At 41.8% G+C, this 22,319-nt stretch overlaps 1 protein-coding gene across 2 annotated transcripts in view; it reads left to right on the plus strand.

Annotated features, from left to right (window-relative positions):
* The window catches only part of rpf2 (ribosome production factor 2 homolog), a 50,900-nt gene extending 43,930 nt beyond the window's left edge, over positions 1–6,970 (plus strand). For both annotated transcript variants that reach the window (XM_069887624.1, XM_069887623.1), the window contains exons 9-10: positions 2,064–2,208; positions 6,000–6,970. In XM_069887624.1, coding sequence (XP_069743725.1) covers positions 2,064–2,208; positions 6,000–6,188 — 334 coding nt within the window. In that variant the 3' untranslated portion in view covers positions 6,189–6,970. The remainder of the gene's footprint in view (positions 1–2,063; positions 2,209–5,999) is intronic.
* The last annotated feature ends 15,349 nt before the right edge of the window (positions 6,971–22,319 follow it).

The raw sequence follows: 22,319 nt of genomic DNA on the forward strand, positions 1-22,319 counted from the left end.
TTGGTGCACCTCTGTCACGGTGGCCAGTGGAGAGCTCGCCATATAACACGATCTTGGGAAGGCGATGGTCCTCCATTCTGGAGACGTGACCCATCCAGCGCAGCTGGATCTTCAGCAGTGTGGACTCGATGCTGTCGACCTCTGCCATCTCGAGTACTTCGACGTTAGGGATGAAAGCGCTCCAATGGATGTTGAGGATGGAGCGGAGACAACGCTGGTGGAAGCGTTCTAGGAGCCGTAGGTGATGCCGGTAGAGGACCCATGATTCGGAGCCGAACAGGAGTGTGGGTATGACAACGGCTCTGTATACGCTTATCTTTGTGAGGTTTTTCAGTTGGTTGTTTTTCCAGACTCTTTTGTGTAGTCTTCCAAAGGCACTATTTGCCTTGGCGAGTCTGTTGTCTATCTCATTGTCGATCCTTGCATCTGATGAAATGGTGCAGCCGAGATAGGTAAACTGGTTGACCGTTTTGAGTTTTGTGTGCCCGATGGAGATGTGGGGGGGCTGGTAGTCATGGTGGGGAGCTGGCTGATGGAGGACCTCAGTTTTCTTCAGGCTGACTTCCAGGCCAAACATTTTGGCAGTTTCCGCAAAGCAGGACGTCAAGCGCTGAAGAGCTGGCTCTGAATGGGCAACTAAAGCGGCATCGTCTGCAAAGAGTAGTTCACGGACAAGTTTCTCTTGTGTCTTGGTGTGAGCTTGCAGGCGCGTCAGATTGAAGAGACTGCCATCCGTGCGGTACTGGATGTAAACAGCGTCTTCTTGATCAAGTATTATATGTATATATTGATTCAAATGAGATTAGCCCAGAATGCCAGCTTGATCGGTATGGACAAATGGGCCAAAGGGACTATTCTATGTTGTATGAGTATAATTATGTTAGTAGACTATGTTTTCTACAGTTTAGAGAACATGTAAATGTTTTATGGCACTACCGTGAAGCTGAGGAATCTAAAGACTGCGTCACAGGAGAAGAGAGTAAGGCACTTTGGACTATATTGAGTGAAAATATCTTTACTTGGGCCTGGTCAATTATCATACGTCCCAAAAGCCAGCTAGTTGGTCGATTGACTGGCTTATGCATGTAGATGGCTGGTGGGAAGAATCATCGAGGAGTTGGGGGTTGCAGGAAATAATTGAGGGAACGGTATTGCTGTCGACTCGTCAGGCTGAATGTCATAGTACAAGGAAGAATAAAAGATTGAGATTCTCAACCCTGGATCAAGATGGAGGTCAACAGATTTCATAATTAAAAGATACAGGGATAGTGCAAGAAAATGGTACAGAGATAGAAGATCAGGCATGATCTTGATGGATGGTGGAGCATGCTTGAAGGGCTAGATGACATACCCATGTTCCTATTTTTTATTCTTATGAAAGGACCTACCTGAATGTAGCAGGGAATTCCCTGCTGATTTGCAGGGAAGATTTTGTCCAAGGGTTTGATAGGCGATTGGAATTACTTTTAGCCTTTGTGCTAATCTAACATGCATCGAGCACTAAAGCATTAATGATGCAGACCTTGACTAATAAAACAGCTTAATGGCACCTCTGTCAGAGCTACTGTCACCGAGTTCCAACGACCCAGATTCAATCTTGACCTCTAATCTTGCAATCTTATGGGTTTCCTTTTAGTGCTCTGTTTTCTCATGCCTCCCAAAGACAAGTGGGTTGGTAAATTCCATTACACAAATATTTTGTAGACACTCAACATCCATAGCAATTAAAGGACAATCAAAGTTTCATTCCTGATGAGGGGCCCAGGCCCAAAATCTTGGTAACCCTTTATATCTTATGGACACTGTGTGACCTGCTGAGTTTCTCCAGCACATTTGTGCATTGTACAAACTGCAGACTTTCTTGTTTTAACTCCTGGGCTGGTAGGTTGATTGCCCTTAGAGTATAGATTAATGGTAGAATCTGGGAAAATCTATAGAAATGTGGGATGAATAAAATGAGATTGCTGTACGATTAGTGTAAATTGATGCCTTGTGGTTGGCACAGAGTCAGTGGGCTGCATGGCCTGTTTCCATTATATGATGAGCATCTTCCTTGTTCATAGGGTGTTGTTAAAGAAGTCCGGTTGCAGAACACCCAGGATAGAACTGGAAGAAATGGGACCTGCCTTTGATTTTGTGCTAAGGAGAACCCACTTGGCTTCTGATGACCTATACAAAAAGTCCCTACAACAACCAAAGGCCCTGAAGGTAATCTAAGTTAAGAGACCAGGACATTGTTGGATTTTATTTAACTTTAGTAATAGTTAAACTTGTCCTGAAATTTTGGACTTTTGTAACCATTTTAAATTCTATCATTCTTTCTGTGCTTTGGGCCCTTTTGGCACTGCTGAGTGCATAATGGTGAAATGTTCTTTGAATAATTAAAGCTCTTTTATTCAGCGTTGCACAAGACCAAGACATTTTAATAATATGTATATCAAACGTGATGTTCACATATTAGAACTCTAAGTGGGAGAGTAAATATTTGCAGGAGATACCTAGCAAACATGAAGCTATTTTTGGTAGTACAGTTCAAGTGCTGTGGCCCTTTAATCTATGGGACATAACATACATCTTACTACAATTGCAGTAATGAGATGTTACATTAATTGAATTTAGGGCTTTTTGTAGGTATATCATAAAACTGAAACTATTTTCCTTTTGCCTATAAGACCTTGGAGAACTTACTGAGAGCTCAATAGCAATTGATGTGAAGAGTTGCAAATGTAGCACAGGGTTCACTGCTGCCTTGTGAATGAACCTTCTTTTATTGGGAGATTTGCTTGTTGATCTTGGTTATTAAGACCTTTCTGATTTTTCATTTGATCTTCAGGTGCTCTTTGAATTTTGATTCAATTTCAATCAAGAGGACTTTTTTCTCATATTTCTATTTGAATTTTGATTCCGTTTCAACCAAGAGGATTTTTTTTCTCATATTTCTAATTTAGTTTATTTCCTAGCCTTTTAGTTCTAAGATTTCTACTACTTATTTCTGAGCACCACACCTCTGCAACTCTCCTGCTGGCTTTGTCTGTTTTTGCTGTCAGCCACTTCTAAATGCATCTTGTAGATGAAATTCTATTTTCCTTCCAGCTCCTTGCATTTCGGGTAACAGTGTGCAATAGTTTGGAACTCTACCTACTTCTATTACTTCCTCTGCCAACCTTTTCCTTATATGGTCCTTCCCCATGTTGAAAATCTTGCCTCTCACGTCCATTTTAAATCATTCCCTTCTCGCCGTAAAACTTTTGTCTCTAGTTTTCGACTCCCCTACCTTGAGAAAAAGATCATGACAGTCCACCTTATCTGTGCCCATCATGAATTTGGAAACCTCTCTCGGGTCACTCTTTGGCCTCCTTCATTCCGTGGAAAACAGTCCCAGCCTATCCAATCTCTTGCGACCCAAGCCCTCTCCAGTCCTGACAATATTCTTTTGAATCTTTTCTGCTTCCCTCTCCAGCTCAATTGCTGAATTTTCCATGTGTAGTCGTGCTAACATGTCGTCTCAACATCCTAACTCATCCCAAGTGCTAGTGAGGTTAGAAATAGGGCAATACAGCTTAACACTTGGCTAATGAGATGGTGTAGGCTTGAGGGCTTCAGTTTTCAGGATCATTGGGCTCTCTTCTAAGGAAGGTGGAACCTGTACCAATAGGACAGTTTGCTTCTGAACTGGAGGGTGACTAATACCCTTGTGAGAAGGTTTGCTAGTGCTGCTCGGGGAGGGGGTGGGGGGTTTAAACTAGTGATACATGGCAATGGGAACCAGAGGCCAGAAAGTGGAGTGATTGTGGAAAATGATGTTGTTAAGCATGCAAAGACAGAAATAGAAAGGTTGAGCATGGTGGGATTAATGTTCTGAGTTGTATCTCTTTCAGTGGAAACAATATTGTAAGAAAAGCAGATGATCTTAGAACATGGATCATCAGCTCATGGAGTTATGGCATTTTGACCATTAATGAGACTTGATTGCAGGAGGGGAAAAATAGCTGCTCGATGTTCGAGGTATTCTTGTTTTAGGCATGATGGAGAGGGAAGGATGAAAAGGGGAGGTGGGGGAAAATGTCACGGTAGTGCTCAGACAGGACAGATTAGAGGGTTCATCTACTGAGGTTATATGTGTGGAACTGAAGAATGAATGGTAAAGGGATGGCCATGTTTATAGATTATATTATAGACCACCTAATATAGGTACTCCCCAACTTAAAAGAAGGGATGAGCTTTTGCAGAAATATTAAGAGCAAAACAAATGAGATCAGGGAGATATAAAATGAATTGTTTGCATCTGTATTCACTTGGGAGACAGACATGGAGTCTATAGAAGTGAAGCAAAAGAGCAGTACGGTCATGAACCCTATATAGATTACAAGAGGATGAGGTGCTTGCTGTCTTGAGTCAAATGAGGGTGAATAAATTCCCAGGTCCTGACAAGATATTCCCTCGGACTTTAAGGGAGGCTTGTGCAGAAATTGTTGGGGCCCGAGCAGAGGTATTTAAAACATCCTTGGCCTCGGGTGAGGTGCTGGAGGATTGGAGACTATTTAATGTTGTTCTGTGCTTAAGAAAGGGTCTAAGAATAATCTGGGAGATTCAAGGCCAGCAAGTTTGAGATTCATAGTTGGTAAATTGTTGGAAGGTATCCTAAGAAACCGGATATAAAAGTACATTTAATAGACAGAGACTTATTAAGGATTGGCAACATGGCTTTATGCATGGTAGGTCACATCTAAACAATTTTAAGAGTTTCTCGAGGAGATTGCCAGCAAAGTTGATGAAAGAAATGCAGTGGGTGTTTCTGCATGGACTTTCGTCAAGAAGGTTCAGTCACTTGACATCCAGGAGGAGGTGATAAATTGGATAAGATGATAGCTTTATGGGAGAAGTCAGAGAATAGTAATAGAGATTGCCTCTCTGACTGGAGACCTGTGACTGGTTCTGTGCCTCAGGGATCGGTGCTGAGTCCATTGTTTGTCCTCTATCAAAAATTGGGATGATAATGTAAATTGAGTCAGGAGATTTGCAGATAGCACTTAAGATTGGGGGTTAGTGGAGAACACTGAAGACTTTCAAAGCTTGGAGCAGGAAAAGTGGGCTGCAAAATGGCATATTAAATTTAACACTGAATACTGTGAGGTATTGCTCTTTTGGAGGATGAACCAGGGTATCTGGGAATATAGATACACAATTCCTTGAAAGTGGTGTCACAGGCAGATAAGGTTGTTAAGAAAGCTTTTGGCACATTGGCCTTCATAAGTCAAAATATTGAATACAGGAGTTGGGATGTTACGTTGAGGTTGTAAATGCATAGATGATGCCAAATTTGGAGTATTGTTCAGTTTTGGTCACTGATCTACAGGAAAGATATCAATGAAATTGAGAGTCCAGAGAAAATTTACAAGGATGTTGCTGTGACTGAATTATGGGGAAAAGTTGAATAGGTTAGGACTTTCTTCTTTGGAGTGTAAGAGAATAACAAGAAATTTGATGGAGAAATACAAAATTATGAGAAGTATAGATAAAATGCAACCAGGCTTTTTTCACTGAGTTTTGGTGAGACAAGTATTAGAGGATATGGGTTAAGAGTAAAAGGTTTTAGGGGAATATTAGGAGGAATTTCTTCATTCAGGAAGTGAGTGGAACGAGCTGCTAGCAGTGGATGTGGGTTTGATTTCGACATTTAAGGAAAGATTATATGGTTACATGGGAAGAGTTTGCAGGGCTATGGTCTGAGTGCAGATCGATGGGTCTGGGCAGAATAAGTAGTTCGGCACAGACTAAATGAGTCAAAGGGCTTGTTTCTGTGCTGTAGTTTGCAATGGTTCCATATCTGAAAGGAATGTCTGAGAAATACATGGCATATCAAAGGTATAATGAGCTCCAAAGACATTGCTGTTTGGATATTCCCACAATGGCTTAAAATGATTTTGTTATCAGTCCCAGATATTGATCTGGAAAGGAATTCTCCTTTCATGGTTCAGTTTTGGTATTTTCTGCTTCAGGCAAAGAAGACGAAGAAGAAGAATATTTCTCAGGATGTATTTGGGACAAGATATGGTCGAATCCATATGGAGAAGCAAGACTTGAGCAAATTGCAGACCAGAAAAATGAAAGGACTGAAGAGAAAAGGGGAGAAGAGGGTGGAAGATGATGAGGCAGAGAGCAGCCCGAAAAATCTGAAAGTGGAATGAAGTGACTGCTGGGAAAGTGAAATTTGAGAATTCTCTGCTACCACTGTATAGCGAATGAAAGTAAACCAAGTTTCCCTTCCAGCAAGAACGACCAAGTGAAGAGTCACATGCATTCATGCAGACCTGCACGTTGTCTTTCATGTAAACGTGTTGTTATCTCTGCATCAAGAGCTAGTGTTGACCTTATCTTTCTTTTTTTGGGGGGTGGGGGGGTGTTTAATGTTAAATGTCAGCTTTTTGTCAAAATAGTTTAATTGCCATTGGTATCATTTGGAGTTGTCATAATGTTCCAGATCTGCTCAACAGTCCATAATTGCTTGGAGTTCAGAAAATGGTGATTGCCCAAGAAAAAAAAACAGGCCGTTCTCTCAACAAGTAAGATACAGCAGGTGCTAGTAGGCTACAATGGAAAAAAATACTGGAATTTTGACCATTAAATCAGTCAAGTTTATCGACATCTGATTGTGCAAGTTGCACCGGGGACCAGAGAACGCTGTTTTGTCAGGTTGTACTTGCTCACAATGAACGTGACTGATTTAATGGTCAAAATTCCAGTATATTTTTTATTGTAGACTACCAGCATCTGCTGTATTCTACTTGATGAAAGAAGCCTTTTTTTTGGTGAGCCACCACTTTCTGAGCTACAAACAATTAAAAACTTTTGAGCAGATTTTCCTAACAAAGAAATATATTTCTTGATATGAAACAAAATGCATGAATATATTGACCAGAGATAACTTGTATTCTGAACAACATTAAACACCGTTTTATTGTTCCATGGATCCAGCTATGCAAGTTGCATGTTTTTAATACCTTCATGTATCTTCAATTATGTTTCTTACATATCTCTATCGACATCTACAGAGAATGTACGGCTGGCAACATTGAGATAAGAGGACCTTTATTTTAACTTGGAGAAATTCCATCCTTTTTTTGTTTATAAGATTGTGATTAACCCAAAGTTCAAAGGTACCTTTTATTGTCATGTACAAAAAGTAATAAAACATGATATACTTCAACTTTTATCTGCCATGAGGCAAGGAAACAGTCGCCTTGAGCATTGCCCTAAGCAAGAAGAGTAAGGGAAGCCGAAAAGACTCCCTTCAGAGATGCTGAGTGTCTGTGGATTCCCACAATCCCTGCAACCACACAGACTCCAGTTCAAACCATCGGCAACCCCTGCTCCAGATCCAAATCTCATATACGATCAAGAAGACTTCAGCTCTTGAGGCCTTCTTGCTCTCAGCACCCTCTCAAATCCCAGTTCTAATACCAGGTTCCCATCACCCAGTCACCAGCAGCTCACAGCCTGCTTGGGTCCTTCATCTACTAAGCCCCTCACTGGTCCACTGCGTGGTCAACACCCTGTAGGGTTGTCACCTATCCTTCTCCTTTTCAACAGGAGGTGCTCTCTCCATTTCTGGTTCCCTGTGCCAGTCTGCTGCTCCCCAGTGTCTGCAACCTCTCGTGGTATGCTGCCCGGCACAGGTGCCACTATCTTGAGCACAGTCTCTATGGCTGCAGGATTTTTATTTAGTCAACTCATTTAACAGGGGGTTTTAAGTCCATAGCAATCTGTCTACATGAGAGTCGGGCAGTAGGATGCTAATTAGGTAATTGGTTAATTCTGTAATTAATAATTAAAGTGATCAGGAGTAAAGTGCATTCCAGGGAATTTGAACTTCCAAGTTGATAAGGAATTGCCTTGATGCAGATTAAATGTGGCCAGTTAATCAAAAGCTTTCCGAATGTTTAGCAAAGAGGTTGCCCAAGTGATGAAAAGGCATGAGGTAGCGGCTCCTGACAGAACACACACAACCAGATGGGTTGAGCTCAGTGAGCAGACTGGTTTATTGCAGGCTGCTGGGCTGCACTTATACTCCTAACCCAGACCTGGCTGAGAACCACGCTGTAGCGCGCTGATGTCACCTGGGCGACACATGGTCCCCCAGCGCTGGCTTCTGAGCCCTGTTCTGGGAAGAAGGGAAAAACCCCGACGGCGCCATTTTAGGCGGCTGCCCCGCCACGTGGCTTACAAGCGGGGCCGGTTCACCTGCCTAGTGGTGAGCCGCCACACACACCCCCCACAAGAACCGGTGCCAATGTCCTTTTTCGCTAGGTGGCTTCTTGGGCTGGGCTACGACCACGGGCTCAGTCGGATCGAGGTGCGCTGGCTTCAGCCTGTCCACGGTAAACAGCACCCACCTGCCACCAATGTCCAGTGTGAACATAGAGCAGGAACACTGTACAACCCTGTACAGCCCCTCGTACAGTCACTGCAGAAGTGCCACAGTCGGGCCCCACCGAACGAAAACTTACTCCGCGCAAAGCAGTTTGCCAGGAACGTGAGACGGGCGGGTGCCATGCCTGGACGGCGGTGGGGGTTCGAACAAGTCCAAGCATCCCTGAGGTGAGGAAGTAGTTCGTGCGGTGACCGCTGGGGATTGTGAGGTGCATTGACGAACTCACCAGGTAGTGCCAGGGGCACACCGTAGACCAGCTCAGCAGATAACACCTGCAGATCTTCCTTGGGAGTGGAGCGGATGCCCAGAAACACCCAAGGCAGTTTGTCCACCCAGTCGGGAACGGTGAGGCGGGCCATTAGTGCTGACTTAAGGTGGCAATGCAGATGTTTGACCAGTCCATTGGCTTGCGGGTGGTAGGCCGTGGTGCTGTGTAGCTGGATCCCCAACCTGTTGGCGAGCTGTGCCCAGAGTGCAGATGTGAACTGGGCGCCCCGATTGCTGGTGAGGTGACCTGGGACCCAAACAAGGCGACGCAACCATGCAACAGTGCTCGGGAGCCGGAGTTGGTGGAGGCGTCTGGCATCAGGATCGTCTCGGGCCAGTGAATGGTGCGGTCCACCATCGTAAACAAGTAATGGTTGCCGTGGGAAATGGGTAAGGGCCCGACGATATCCACGTGAATGTGGCTGAACTGTTCCCGGAAGTGCTTGAACTCCTGTACGGGCGCCCTGGTGTGCTTGTGCACCTTGGACGTCTGGCAATGGGTGCATGTTCTGGCCCAGCCGGCGATCTGCTTCCGCGGCCCATGCCATACAAACTGTTCTGCCACCATCCGGACCGTGGACCTGATGGACGGATGTGAAAGGTCGTGGATGTGACGGAAGACCCCTGCTTGCGGGGTACCCATGGAGATATCGCACTGGATGGTGCCATCTCTGCTCGGAATCGGGAGGTCTCAGAACCGCAGGCCCGTGATGGATGTCTTGAAGGCCCTTGTCTCCTCATCAGACTTATGGTCCAGGGCGAGCTGGTCGAAGATGAGGCCGGGCGTCAGTGCGCAGATGGCCAGTCGCGAGAGTGCATCGGCAACCACATTGTCCTTCCCCGCCTTGTCCCAAATGTTGATTGTAAACTCCGGAAGGAGAGGTGATGCTGCTGGCTGGCCAACCAGGGATCCTTTGCCATCGCGAGCGCCTGGGTGAGGGGTTTGTGGTCGGTGAAGATGGTAAAAGTCCTCCCCTCCAAAAAATAGCAGAAATGCTGCACTGCCAGGTACATGCCCAGTAAATCGCAGTCGAAGGCACTATACTTGCGTTCCGGCAGGTGGAGCAGGAGGCTGAAGGATGGCAGTGGCTTCCAATGTCCATTCACCTGCTGCTCCAGGACGGCATCGACGGCTATGGCAGAGGCATTGACAGAGAGTGCCATATTGCAGGTTGGTGTGCGGGTAGGCGAGCATGGCGGCCTTTGCGAGGGCATCTTTGGTGGCCTCGAATGCAGTGCAGGCTTCTGAGTTCCAAGCGTGCGTTTTGTGTTTGGCTGCAATGAGGGCGAATAGCGGCTGCATAATGTGCGCACCTCCTGGGATGAAGTGGTTGTAAAAGTTGATCATACCCGTGAACTCCTACACCTCCTTGAGGATGTCTGGGCGTGGGAACTCTCTGATAGCGGCGACCTACACAGCGGTGGGCTTGGCTCCTTCGGCTGTGATAGTATAGCCCAGGAACTGCATGGACTCTTTCCTGAAATGGCACTTGGCCAGGTTGATGGTAAGGCCAAAATCAGCCAGCCATGAGAAAAGGGTGCGTAGGTGGGCCTTGTGTTGTGCCTGGTCCTTGCTGGCGATGAGGATGTCGTCCAAATAAATAAAGATGAAATCCAAGTCCCTGCCCACAGAGTCCATGAGGCGCTGGAAGGTCTGAGCAGCATTCTTGAGCCCGAACGGCATGAGCAGGAATTTGAACAAGCCAAAGAGGGTGATGATGGCCTTCTTGGGTATGTCCTCAGGGTGTGCACTGGGATCTGGTGATATCCATACACCAGGTCAACTTAAACCTCACACTGTGCAGGTTGGCTGTAAAGTCTTGTATGTAAGGGATGGGGTAATGGTCAGGAACGGTTGCCTTGTTGAGCCGTCGGTAGTCTCCACAGGGACGCCAGCCGCCGGAGGCTTTTGGGACCGGGTGGAGCGGTGAGGCCCACGGGCTGTCAGACCGCCGAATAATCCCCAGTTCCAACAGGTGTGAAAACTCCTCCTTCGCCACCTGGAGCTTGTCACGCGGGAGCTGGCATGCCTTGGCATAAACCGGTGGGCCATTGGTGGGGATGTGGTGGAACACCCCGTGGCGTGGCGAGGCAGCGGAGAACTGTAGCTTTTTTTTAATTTAATTTTTTATTTTTCACACCATAAATCACATTAGCCATGGTACACACTTTTTCCTTTTCACACATATACAGTGCCATTTTCTTCCCCCCCCCACCTCCTCCCAACCCACCCTCCCTACCTCCCCCCTCCCGTCCATTTAAGGTATACAATCTAGGTTACATTAAACCAGTCAGACAATGTCGCTCAACAAAAATACACCAGAAATTCTACTGAGTCCATTCTTTTCTTTCCTTCTCCTTCCATCAACTTAGGTAATGATTGTCCCCGGTAGGTTTTCGCTATTGTATTTAATGTATGGCTCCCATATTTGTTTGAATATTTCAATATTATTTCTTAAACTATATGTTATTTTTTTCTAATGGAATACATTTATTCATTTCTATATACCATTGTTGTATTTTCAAATTATCTTCCAATTTCCAGGTTGACATAATACATTTTTTTGCTACGCCTAGAGCTATCTTAACAAATCTTTTTTGTGCATCCTCCAAATCAATTCCAAATTCTTTGTTTTTTATGTTACTTAGAAGGAAGATCTCTGGATTCTTTGGTATATTGTTTTCTGTTATTTTATTTAATATCTGATTTAGATCTTCCCAAAATTTTTCTACTTTCTCACATGTCCAGATTGCATGAATTGTTGTTCCCATTTCTTTTTTACATCGAAAACATCTATCAGATACTGTTGGGTCCCATTTATTTAACTTTTGAGGTGTAATGTATAGCCTGTGTATCCAGTTATATTGTATCATACGTAACCTCGTATTTATTGTATTTCTCATCGTTCCAGAGCATAAGCGGAGAACTGTAGCTTGAGGAATGTCGGGAACTTGTCCAGGATTCGCTGGAACTCATCTCTGGGCATGCTAATCGTGGCCATCTGCGGATGCTCCGAGCGGGAGGCGTCGAGGCGAATGGCCTGGAAGGTATGGGCATCCACCAGGCGCCTACCTTGAATGTCCTCCAGAAACCCGTGTGCAAGGAGGAAGTCTGCACCCAGGATGGTGGTCGGGAGGGATGAGATGATGAACTTCCACGCGAAATTTCGTTGGCCAATCTGGAAGTGGACTTGTCTCCATATGTCTGGATTTCTGTTGCGTTGGCCGCACGGAGGGGAGGTCCATGAGGTCGGTTCCTGGATGACGCTGATCTGGGATCCAGTGTCAACAAGGAACTGCCAGCTGACTGGAGTCCCGCAGGTAGAGGAAGCTGTGTCCTTGGCCGTCACAGCCATTAACAGCAGCCAGCCTGGTCGTTTCCCTGGAACAAGCAGGGCTAACGACACTTCCGAGCCTTGGCTCCCCAGCGCTGGTGGTAGAAGCAGAGGCCTGGAGTGGATGCTGTGGCCTTGGTTATGCTCTTGGGGTGCCCTGCAGGGGCCAGATGCTCTACCGCAGCACTAGGGTGGGTTTGGCGTGGTCGTGCCCATGCCTCATGACCTGCTGGACTGCTGAGCCCTCTGGGAATCGTGCAAGCCATAGCTCTTGGGCCTTCTGGGCGACCTTCCTTGGGTCGGTGAAGCTCTCCTGGACCAGCAGCGACCGGATGTCCCCGGGCATGTGGTCAAGGAAAATGCGCTTGAAGAATGGGCAATTGGTGTGCTCACCCATGAGCACGAGCCTCTCGTCCATCTGCTCCATCAGGGACCTGTCCCCCAGGGCGTTGAAGTGCAGCATCCGAGCGGCACGCTGGTGTCTGGATAGTCAGAGGGATCCGGTAAGCACTCGCTTGATGTTCTCGTATTTGTCTTTGGCGGGTGGGTGCTGAATGAGGTCCAGCACGTGTCTGGCGGTGGCCTGGTCCAGGGCAGCGACTACATGGTAGAATTTGTTGGATGAAATGTGGCGGAGGTGAAACTGAGCCTCCGCGTGGCTGAACCAGGTCTTCGGCTCCTGAACCCAGAATTCAGGCAGTTTCATGGCTATAGCATTGATCCCAGGCTCGCTCATGATGGGTTCAAAGACGTTTGAACCAGTCGGGGTCACCAATTGTAGTGGTGGCTACACTGTTCCTGCAATAACACACACAACCAGATGGGTTGAGCTCAGTGAATAGACTGGTTTATTGCAGCTGCTGGCCTGCACTTATACTCCCAGCCCGGACCTGGCTGAGAACCGCGCTGGAGGGCGCTGACGTCACCCGGGCATCACGTGGTCCCCCAGTGCGGGCTTCTGAGCCCCGTGCTGAGAGGAAGAGAAAACCCCCAACGGCACCATTTTGGCTGGCTGCCCCACCGCGTGGCTTACAAGCGGGGCCGGTTCGCCTGCCTAGTGGTGAGCCACCACAAGGTAATTATTAAAAAGTTGGTGTGAATAATGCCTTGAGACCATTTCCTTATTGATGTTCCTATTCATGAATTTGAATGAAGACATTTACTGCATAAGACTGTTTATGGCATTGAACCCCAACATGGATCATTACTTTGTATTCACATCAGTCATAATCCACTTGAGTTTCTGAGCAAGGGGATCAAATCACTTCTAGGCATTGGCTTTGAACTGTTATGAAGGATGGTCATCTAGATGATATTACATTTTGAACTGTGTACCTATCTTTTAAATATAAGATGGTAAGAAAAAGCATTTTTTTTCAACTTATTTTTCTAATTTTGACCACAAGAAGTAAAAAAAATTATGTCCTTTGTGACAGAGTCTTGATTGCCCCTAGTTGAATGATGAAGCAAAGAGTTGCAAAGTCTTGGTCCACATTTGAATTTCCAGAAGATGGTAGTGTCATTGGAGCATATTAAGCTTGATAAATCCCCAGGACCTGACCAACTACAGCCTCTGACCTTATTAGAAGCTAAAGAAGAATTGCAGAGGTGCTTTCAAAGGGAATGGAATATCAGAAAACTGGTTTGCATTCTGTCTGTCTGTCATCTGAATTTTAGCCTCGTTGATGATTGGCCTGAGAGGAAGGAGCCTTCTTTTGTTTAGTGTAGCTTTTGTCCAGATACATATCACTTTTCACGTTGGTATGCTCAGCAAAACAGAGCAGAACTTTCACACATTTTGAGACCTCAGTTAGTGCCAATTTGTTGGCCATTCTTCATTGAAATCCTAACTTTTTTTATTTTTCACACTGTGAACTATATCAATCAAAATACACACAAACATTTCCCTCTTAAATATACACAGTGGCATTTTCTCCCCCTTTTTCCCCCTACCTTCCCACCCCCCCCCCAACCCATTAAACATTCAACATATACAATAAAACCATTAAACAATGTCATCATACAATGAAAATAAACCAGAAAAATGTGTCATCTACTTTTACACACTGGATCAGTTCATTTCGTCGTCTTATCATTTTAGGGGGTGGAGGTCCAAGGAAAGCCCTCTCTGTTATGTTCCATCTACGGCTCCAAAATTTGCTCAAATAATGTGACTTTATTTTTTTAATTATGTTATTTTTTTCCAATGGAATACATTTATTCATTTCCATGTACCATTGCTGTACTCTCAGGCTCTCTTCTGATTTCCAAGTTGACATTATACATTTTCTTGCTACACCTCAGGCTATCATAATAAATCATTTTTGCACTTCATCCAGTTTGAGGCCTAATTCTTTACTTCTTATATTACTTAGAAGAAAGATCTCTGGATTTTTTGGTATGTTGCTTTTTGTGATTTTATTTAATACCTGATTTAGATCTTCCCAAAACTTTTCCACTTTCTCACATGCCCGAATTGCATGTACTGTTGTTCCCGTTTCCTTCTTACAGCGAAAACATCTATCTGATAATGTTGGGTCTCATTTATTTAACTTTTGGGGTGTGATATATAACCTGTATAACCAATTATACTGTATCATGCGTAACCTCGTGTTTATTATATTCTTCATAGTTCCAGAGCATAATTTTTCCCTTGTTTCATTTTTTTATCTTTATGTCTAAATCTTTTTCCCACTTTTGTTTGGGTTTATAGTTTATTTCATAATTTTCCTTCTCTTGCAGCTTGATGTACATGTTCGTTATAAATCTTTTAATTATCATTGTGTCTGTAATCACATATTCAAAGCTGCTTCCTTCTGGTAATCTCAGTCTGTTTCCCAATTTGTCCTTTAAGTAGGTTTTCAGTTGGTGGTATGCAAACATTGTACCATGAGTTATTCCATATTTGTACTTCAACTGTTCAAATGTTAATATATTATTTCCCAAAAAAACAATTTTCTATTCTTTTAATTCCTTTTCTCTCCCATTCTCTAAAGGAAAGGTTATCTATTGTGAAAGGGATTAGCTGATTTTGCATCAATAATAATTTTGGTATGAGGAGTCACGCGATGGAGTAGTGGCCGGACGGTGAACTCCAGCCCTCTCCAGAAAAGTCGGGAAAAACAAGAGAAAACACAAAGGCACAGAAATAAAAGTTACAGAAAAGTGAGTATAAAGGTGGAAAGAAGATGGCGACAAAAAAAGAAAAGTCGAAAGCAACGGTAAGAAGAGAGGAAGAGAAGACAAAGGAGGGAAAAGGTGAAGGCCTTACCTGTCCGAAGAGGCCCGCTGCGGAGAGAGAAACCCGCTCCCTCAGGTCGGTAAATAATGGACTACAAAAATGGCTCGCAGAGCCGAACAAAAGTGCGCAACCGCGCATGCGCGAAGTTTCGCGCATGCGCGATGCGAATGAAAAAAAACACACCGACGGGAGGGGGGACCAGCTGGGGAGTCGATCTCCACAGCCGGCAACGACAGCTGCAGAACACCTGCAGCAAGAAGAGACCACAGAAGACAATAGAAACAAGAAAGAAGAGGAGGAAAGGGCAGCAAAGAAACAACAGATGGTCAACCCAGAGGAAGAAGAAGAGGAAGAGTATGGTGAAATAGAAGAAGAAAAGAGAGGCAAGGTAAAGGATATACTTGCTCTTATTAGAGGATACATGGAATCATTTAAAGAATGGCAAACACAGGAATTTAAGGATTTAAGAAAAAGAATAAACAACACAGAGGAGAAAATAATTAAAATGGAGATGACCTTAACAGAAATGGGAAAAAAAATGGACAAGATGGAAGAGCGGGCAGTAGCAGCAGAAATGGAGGTAGAAGACTTAAAAAAGAAATTGGAGAAATCTAATAAAAAAACTAAAGAGACACAAGAACTACTAGCTCAAAAAATAGATACAATGGAAAACCATAACAGAAGAAATAACATAAAGATAGTGGGCCTTAAGGAAGATGAAGAAGGCAAGAATATGAGGGAGTTTATAAAAGAGTGGATCCCTAAGACCCTAGGATGTCCAGAACTACAGCATGAAATGGAAATAGAAAGGGCACATAGAGTATTGGCCTCTAAACCACAACCACAACAAAAACCAAGATCTATTGTAGTAAAATTCCTAAGATATACTACAAGAGAAAAGGTACTGGAGAAGACAATGGAAAAAGTAAGAGAGGGCAACAAACCACTGGAGTATAAAGGGCAAAAAATCTTCATTTATCCAGATATAAGTTTTGAACTCCTAAAGAAGAGAAAAGAGTTCAATACAGCAAAGGCGATTTTATGGAAGAAAGGGTATAAATTTATACTAAAGCATCCAGCGGTATTGAAAATATTTATTCCAGGACAACAAAACAGACTATTCGCGGATCCAGAGGAAGCACGAAAATTTGCAGAACAATTACAAAAATAGACTGAGGGAGGAAGACGGGTAATGAGAGTTAAAATGATCACGACTGATATGTATGTGGGTAAAGACAAAAATAGACTGAGGGATGAAGACGGGTAATGAGAGTAAAAAGGATCACGATTGATATGTATGCAGGTAAAGAGGTATAAGAGTGAATAGAGACAATGAGCATACATGAATGTATCTGTACTTAGAGGAAAATATAGATAGTATAGACAAGAATTAATAAGGGAAGGTAATGGAATAGAGAGAATAAGGAGGGAATTAAAAGAGGGACCTTTGTGACATATGAAAAGTGAAATCTTTTCTGGGGGAGGCGGGGTGGGGGGAAATAGCGGTCACTGCAAAATCAGTTGACGCTTGCGAGTGGATTCGCAAATCCAAATGGAGAGGGGAGATGTGGTTGTCCGACAAGGGATAAAGGACAACTCAGGAGGTGAAGGGGAGATTGGGGATAAATAAGATAGAAATAGGAGAATAAGGAAAATGTTAGATGTTGTAGGAATGTTGTCTTATAAAGAGTTGAAAATAAGAAAACAGAAATGGAAAAGGAGGAAAGGTAATGATGGAAAAACGGAAAGAGAAGATAAACAAAATATAAAAGGGCTATGCTGAACTATATGTCTTTAAATATTAATGGAATACATAACCAAATTAAAAGGAAGAAACTACCAAATTTAAATGAATAAATGTATTCCATTAGAAAAAATAACATATTGGTTAAGAAATAACATTGAAATATTCGAACAAGTATAGGAGCCTTACATTAAATACAATAGCGAAAACCTACCGGGGACAAACATTACCTAAGTTGATGGAAGGAGAAGGAAAGAAAAGAATGGACTCAGTAGAATTTCTGGTGTAATTTTGTTGAATGACAACATTGTCTGACTGGCTTAATGCAACCTAGATTGTATACCTAAAATGGATGAGAGGGGGGGTGGGGGGGTGGTTTGGGAGGAAAGGGGGGGGGGAGAAAAAGTCACTGTATATGTGTGAAAAGAAATAGTGTATATCATGGCTAATGTGATTTATGGTGTGAAAAATAAAAAAATTTTAAAAAAAAATAAAAAATAAAAAAAAATAATTTTGGTATTTGGTAATTTGCTTTTTTTTCCTTTCTAAGTGGATCTTCTTCCATATATTGAGTAAATGATGCAATACTGATGAGCTTTTATATTGCACCAGCATTTCATGCCACTTATAAAGTATATGTTCTGGTACCTTCTCCCCTATTATATCTAACTCTATCTTGGTCCAATCTGGTTTTTCCCTTGTTTGATAAAAATCTGATAGGTACCTTAATTGTGCTGCTCTATAATAATTTTTAAAATTTGGTAGCTGCAAACCACCTTGTTTGTACCATTCTGTTAATTTATCTAACGCTATCCTCTGTTACCCCCCCTTTCCATAAAAATTTCCTTATTATTCTCTTTAGTTCATAAAGAATTTCTCTATTAAGGGAATTGGTAACGATTGAAATAAGTATTGTATCCTTAGGAAGACATTCATTTTAATGCAATTTACCCTCCCTATCAATGTTAGGGGTAATTCTTTCCAATGTTCTAAGTCTTCCTGCAATTTCTTTATTAGTGGCTGATAATTTAATTTGTACAAGTGGCTTAAATTATTATCTAACCTAATACCTAGGTATTGGATTGCTTGTGTTTGCCATTTAAATGGTGATTCTTTTTTAAATTATGTATAATCCACATTACTCATTGGCATCACTTCACTTTTATTTGCATTCATCTTGTACCCCAATATTTCTCCATATTCCTTCAATTTCTTATGTAGTTCTTTTATTTCTGGTTCTGTTAAGTATACTATGATGTCATCTGCAAATAAACTGATTTTATACTCCTTCTCCTTTATTTTTATCCCTTTTATTTTATTTTCTGTTCTATTGCTAAAGCGAACAATGAGGGAGATAATGGACATCCCTGCCGAGTTGATCAACTTAATTTAAATTGGTTCGATACATATCCATTTACTGTCACCTTTGCCAATGGTCCATTATATAATGCTTTAATCCAATTAATATATTTTTCTAGTAGATTGAACCTCTGTAATACTTTGAATAATTCCATTCTACCCTGTCAAAGGCTTTTTCTGCATCGAAAGCAACAGCCACTGTTGGCATCTTATTTCCTTGAACTGTATGAATTAAATTAATAAATTTACAGACATTATCCGCTATTCGTCTTTTCTTAATAAATCCATTTTGATCTTGTTTTACTATTTTTGGTACACAGTCAGCCAATCTGTTTGCTAATAATTTTGCTATTATCTTATAATCTGAATTAAGTAGAGATATTGGTCTATTTGATGCTGGTGTTAGTTGATCCTTCCCTGTCTTTGGTATTACTGTAATTATTGCTGTCTTACATGAATCTGGCAAGTTTTGTGTTTCTTCTATCTGGTTCATTACTTCCAGGAGAGGAGGAATTAATAACTCTTTAAATGTTTTATAGAATTCTATTGGGAATCCATCCTCTCCAGGTGTTTTATTGTTCGGCAGCTTTTTTAATATATCTTGTACTTCCTCTATTTCATATGTTTTTATCAGTTTGTTTTGCTCCTCTTCTTGCAACTTCGACAGTTCAATTTTAGCTAAAACCTTTTCTATTTTGTCTTCTTTCCCCTCATTCTCAGTTTGGTATAATTGTTCATAAAATTCCTTAAAGTTCTCATTAATCTCCATTGGATTATATGTAATTTGTTTGTCCTTTTTCCTTGATGCCAATACAGTTCTTTTAGCTTGTTCTGTTTTAAGTTGCCAAGCTAATATTTTGTGTGTTTTTTTTCTCCTATCTCATAATAATTTTGATTTATTTTCATTGTTCTTCTCCATCTTGTATGTTTGTAATGTTTCATATTTTATTTTTTTGTCCGCCAATTCTCTTCCTTTTGTTATATCATCCCTTGTTGCTAGTTTTCTTTCTGTTCTTACTATCTCCCTTTCCAACTGTTCTATTTCCCGATTGTAGTCCTTTTTCATCTTAGTTACATAACCTATTATCTGCCCTCTAATGAAGGCTTTCATTGCATCCCATAATATAAATTTGTCATTCACTGATTTCATATTTATTTCAAAGTACGTTTTAATTTGGCGTTCAATAAACTCTCTAAATTCCTGCCTTTTAAGTAACATGGAGTTTAACCTCCATCTATATGTTCTTGGTGGGATGTCCTCCAGTTCTATTGTTAATAACAGGGGTGAATGATCAGATAGCAACCTAGCTTTATATTTAGTTTTTATAACTCTCCCTTGAATATGAGCCGACAACGAAAACATATCAATCCTTGAGTATGTTTTACGCCTACTCGAATAATATGAGTATTCCTTCTCCCTTGGGTGCTGCCTCCTCCATATATCCATGTTTCATTTCCTGCATTGATTTAACCATAAATCTTTTTGCTCATCTTTTGTCCAGTTTTATCCAACATTTGATCCAAATTAAGGTTAAAATCCCCTCCTCTCAATATATTTCCTTGTGTATCTACAATCTTCAAAAAAATATCTTGCACAAACTTTTTATCTTCTTCATTAGGTGCATATATATTGATCAAATTCCAAAATTCTGAGTATATCTGACACTTTAGCATTATATACCTCCCTGCTGGATCTATTATTTCCTCCTCTATTTTGATTGGTACATTTTTATTAATTAATATAGCTACACCTCTAGCTTTTGAATTATATGATTCTGCCGCTATGTGCCCTACCCAGTCTCTCTTTAATTTATTATGTTCCACTTCAGTTAGATGTGTTTCCTGCACAAATGCTATGTCTATTTTTTCATTTTTCAGGAAATTTAATAGCATTTTTCATTTAATTTGGTTATGTATTCCATTAATATTTATAGTCATGTAGTTCAACATGGCCATCTCCTATCCTGTTTACACCTCATTTCCGCTTCCTCACCACCTTTTCCCCATTTCCATCTCTCAGTTTTCCCTTTTTGAACTCAATGTATGACAACACATTTAAAACATAAAATACTTCAACAACTCCCACATCTAATATTCTCTTAACCCCAAATGTTCCCCCCCCCCCCCCCGAGTTGCCTCTTATCACTTGCCAGGCAACCACAACTCCCCTCTCCATTTCGATTGTGAACCCGCTCGCAAACGTCAACTGATTTTGCAGTGACGGCTATTCTCTCCCACCCAACCCCCTCCAGAAAAGACTTTTTTCTTCACATATAACAAAGCTCACCCTCTTTTTTTACTCAATTCCTTTCTTCCCTTTTCTTTCCCTTCTTTAGTTCTTATATATGCATTATTTTTACATCCTTTTATATATTTTATCGCCATTCTTCATTCTTGTTACATCTATTCATCTCTCCTTTTGTCCTGCAGGCGTTCTGCAAATTCTCATGCTTCCTCCGGAACCGAGAACAGTCTGTTTTACACTCCAGGGATAAATATTTTAAGCACAGCTTAAATACATAACATAAACTTATAACCTTTTTTCCATAGGATCAATTTTGCTGTATTAAACTCCTTCCTCTTTAGGAGTTCAAAACTTATGTCTGGATAAAAAAAATATTTTTTGACTCTTGTATTCCAATGGTTTTTTGTCTTCTCTAATTTTATTCCTTGCCCTCTCCAGTATATTTTCTCTTGTTGTACATCTCAAAATGTCTACTAAAACGGATCTTGGTTTTTGATGTGACTGTGGTTTCTGGGCTTGTGTTCTGTGTGCCCTTCCTATTTTCATTCCTTCCTGTATTTGCACTTTTGGGATCCATTCTTTTATAAATTCTTTCATATTTGTGCCTTCTTCATCTTCCTTTAGGCCCACTATCTTTATGTTGTTTCGCCTACTATAGTTTTCCATTATATCAATATTCTGAGCTAACAACTCTTGTGACTTGAACTTATTTGTCACTTTCTTCCAATTTTCTTCTTAAGTTATTCACTTCCATTTCTACAGCCACATTTTCTAATCTTTTCCCTATTTCTGTCATGACCAGCTCTTTTCTACTCACTTCTTCTTCTGTACTTTACATTTTTCTTTTCATTTCACTAAATTCTAATGTCAACCATTCTTTTAATGCTCTCATTTGTTCTTGAAATTTTTTTTATCTATATACTGTCCATCTATTTTACCTTCTATTTCTCTGTGCAGATCTTGGTCTTCTTCCTCTTCTTCTATGTCTGCACCTGTGTTTGTATCTTCTTCTCTTCCTTGTATCTGTGTCTCTTCTGACTTTCCTGATGAGTTGCTCGTCTCACTTCGAAATCCTAACTAATGGGAAAAAAACGACATCCCTGTACATCATCATCAGCTAACATAATTTGTCTTCTCCCATGGAAAAGACCTCCTTCTGTCAGTAATATATTTTTTGCCTCCTATTGATGCTGTGTTTTGGCGACAATCACAGCCTCTGCAGACTTTTGTGTTTTACTCCTTTTATCACTGCCTAACTGGTTTCCTGACCCTTCAATATTATGCTGGTGAGTACTAAATGATGTGCCCCACCCCACCACCACCACCACCCCCAACACTTACCATCTACAAAAGTAACTTTTAGCTGTTTGCTTTTGTTAAAACCTATCTTTCACCTTTAGCAGTTATAGCTCCAGAGCATATGTGGTTATTCTAGTTGAGTTCATGGTCAAGACCCCGAACATTGATAGTGAACATCGATTAATGTGTTGGGTATCATGGGTAGGAAGTTAGGCTATCTCTTTACAGGGGTGGTCATTGCTTGCCTGATATGGTGTGACTTTTACTTGCCACAAATTGATCCATGTATGAATTTTGACTGCATCTTGCTGCATGTAGAGACGAAGCCTACTTCATTTGCTGAGCAAATAGGATTAAACGTTGTGTTATCACCAGTATATAGATTTATTTGTTAGGGT

Source organism: Narcine bancroftii, chromosome 6 (genome assembly GCF_036971445.1).
Source record: "Narcine bancroftii isolate sNarBan1 chromosome 6, sNarBan1.hap1, whole genome shotgun sequence".
Taxonomy (NCBI): Eukaryota; Metazoa; Chordata; class Chondrichthyes; order Torpediniformes; family Narcinidae; genus Narcine; species Narcine bancroftii.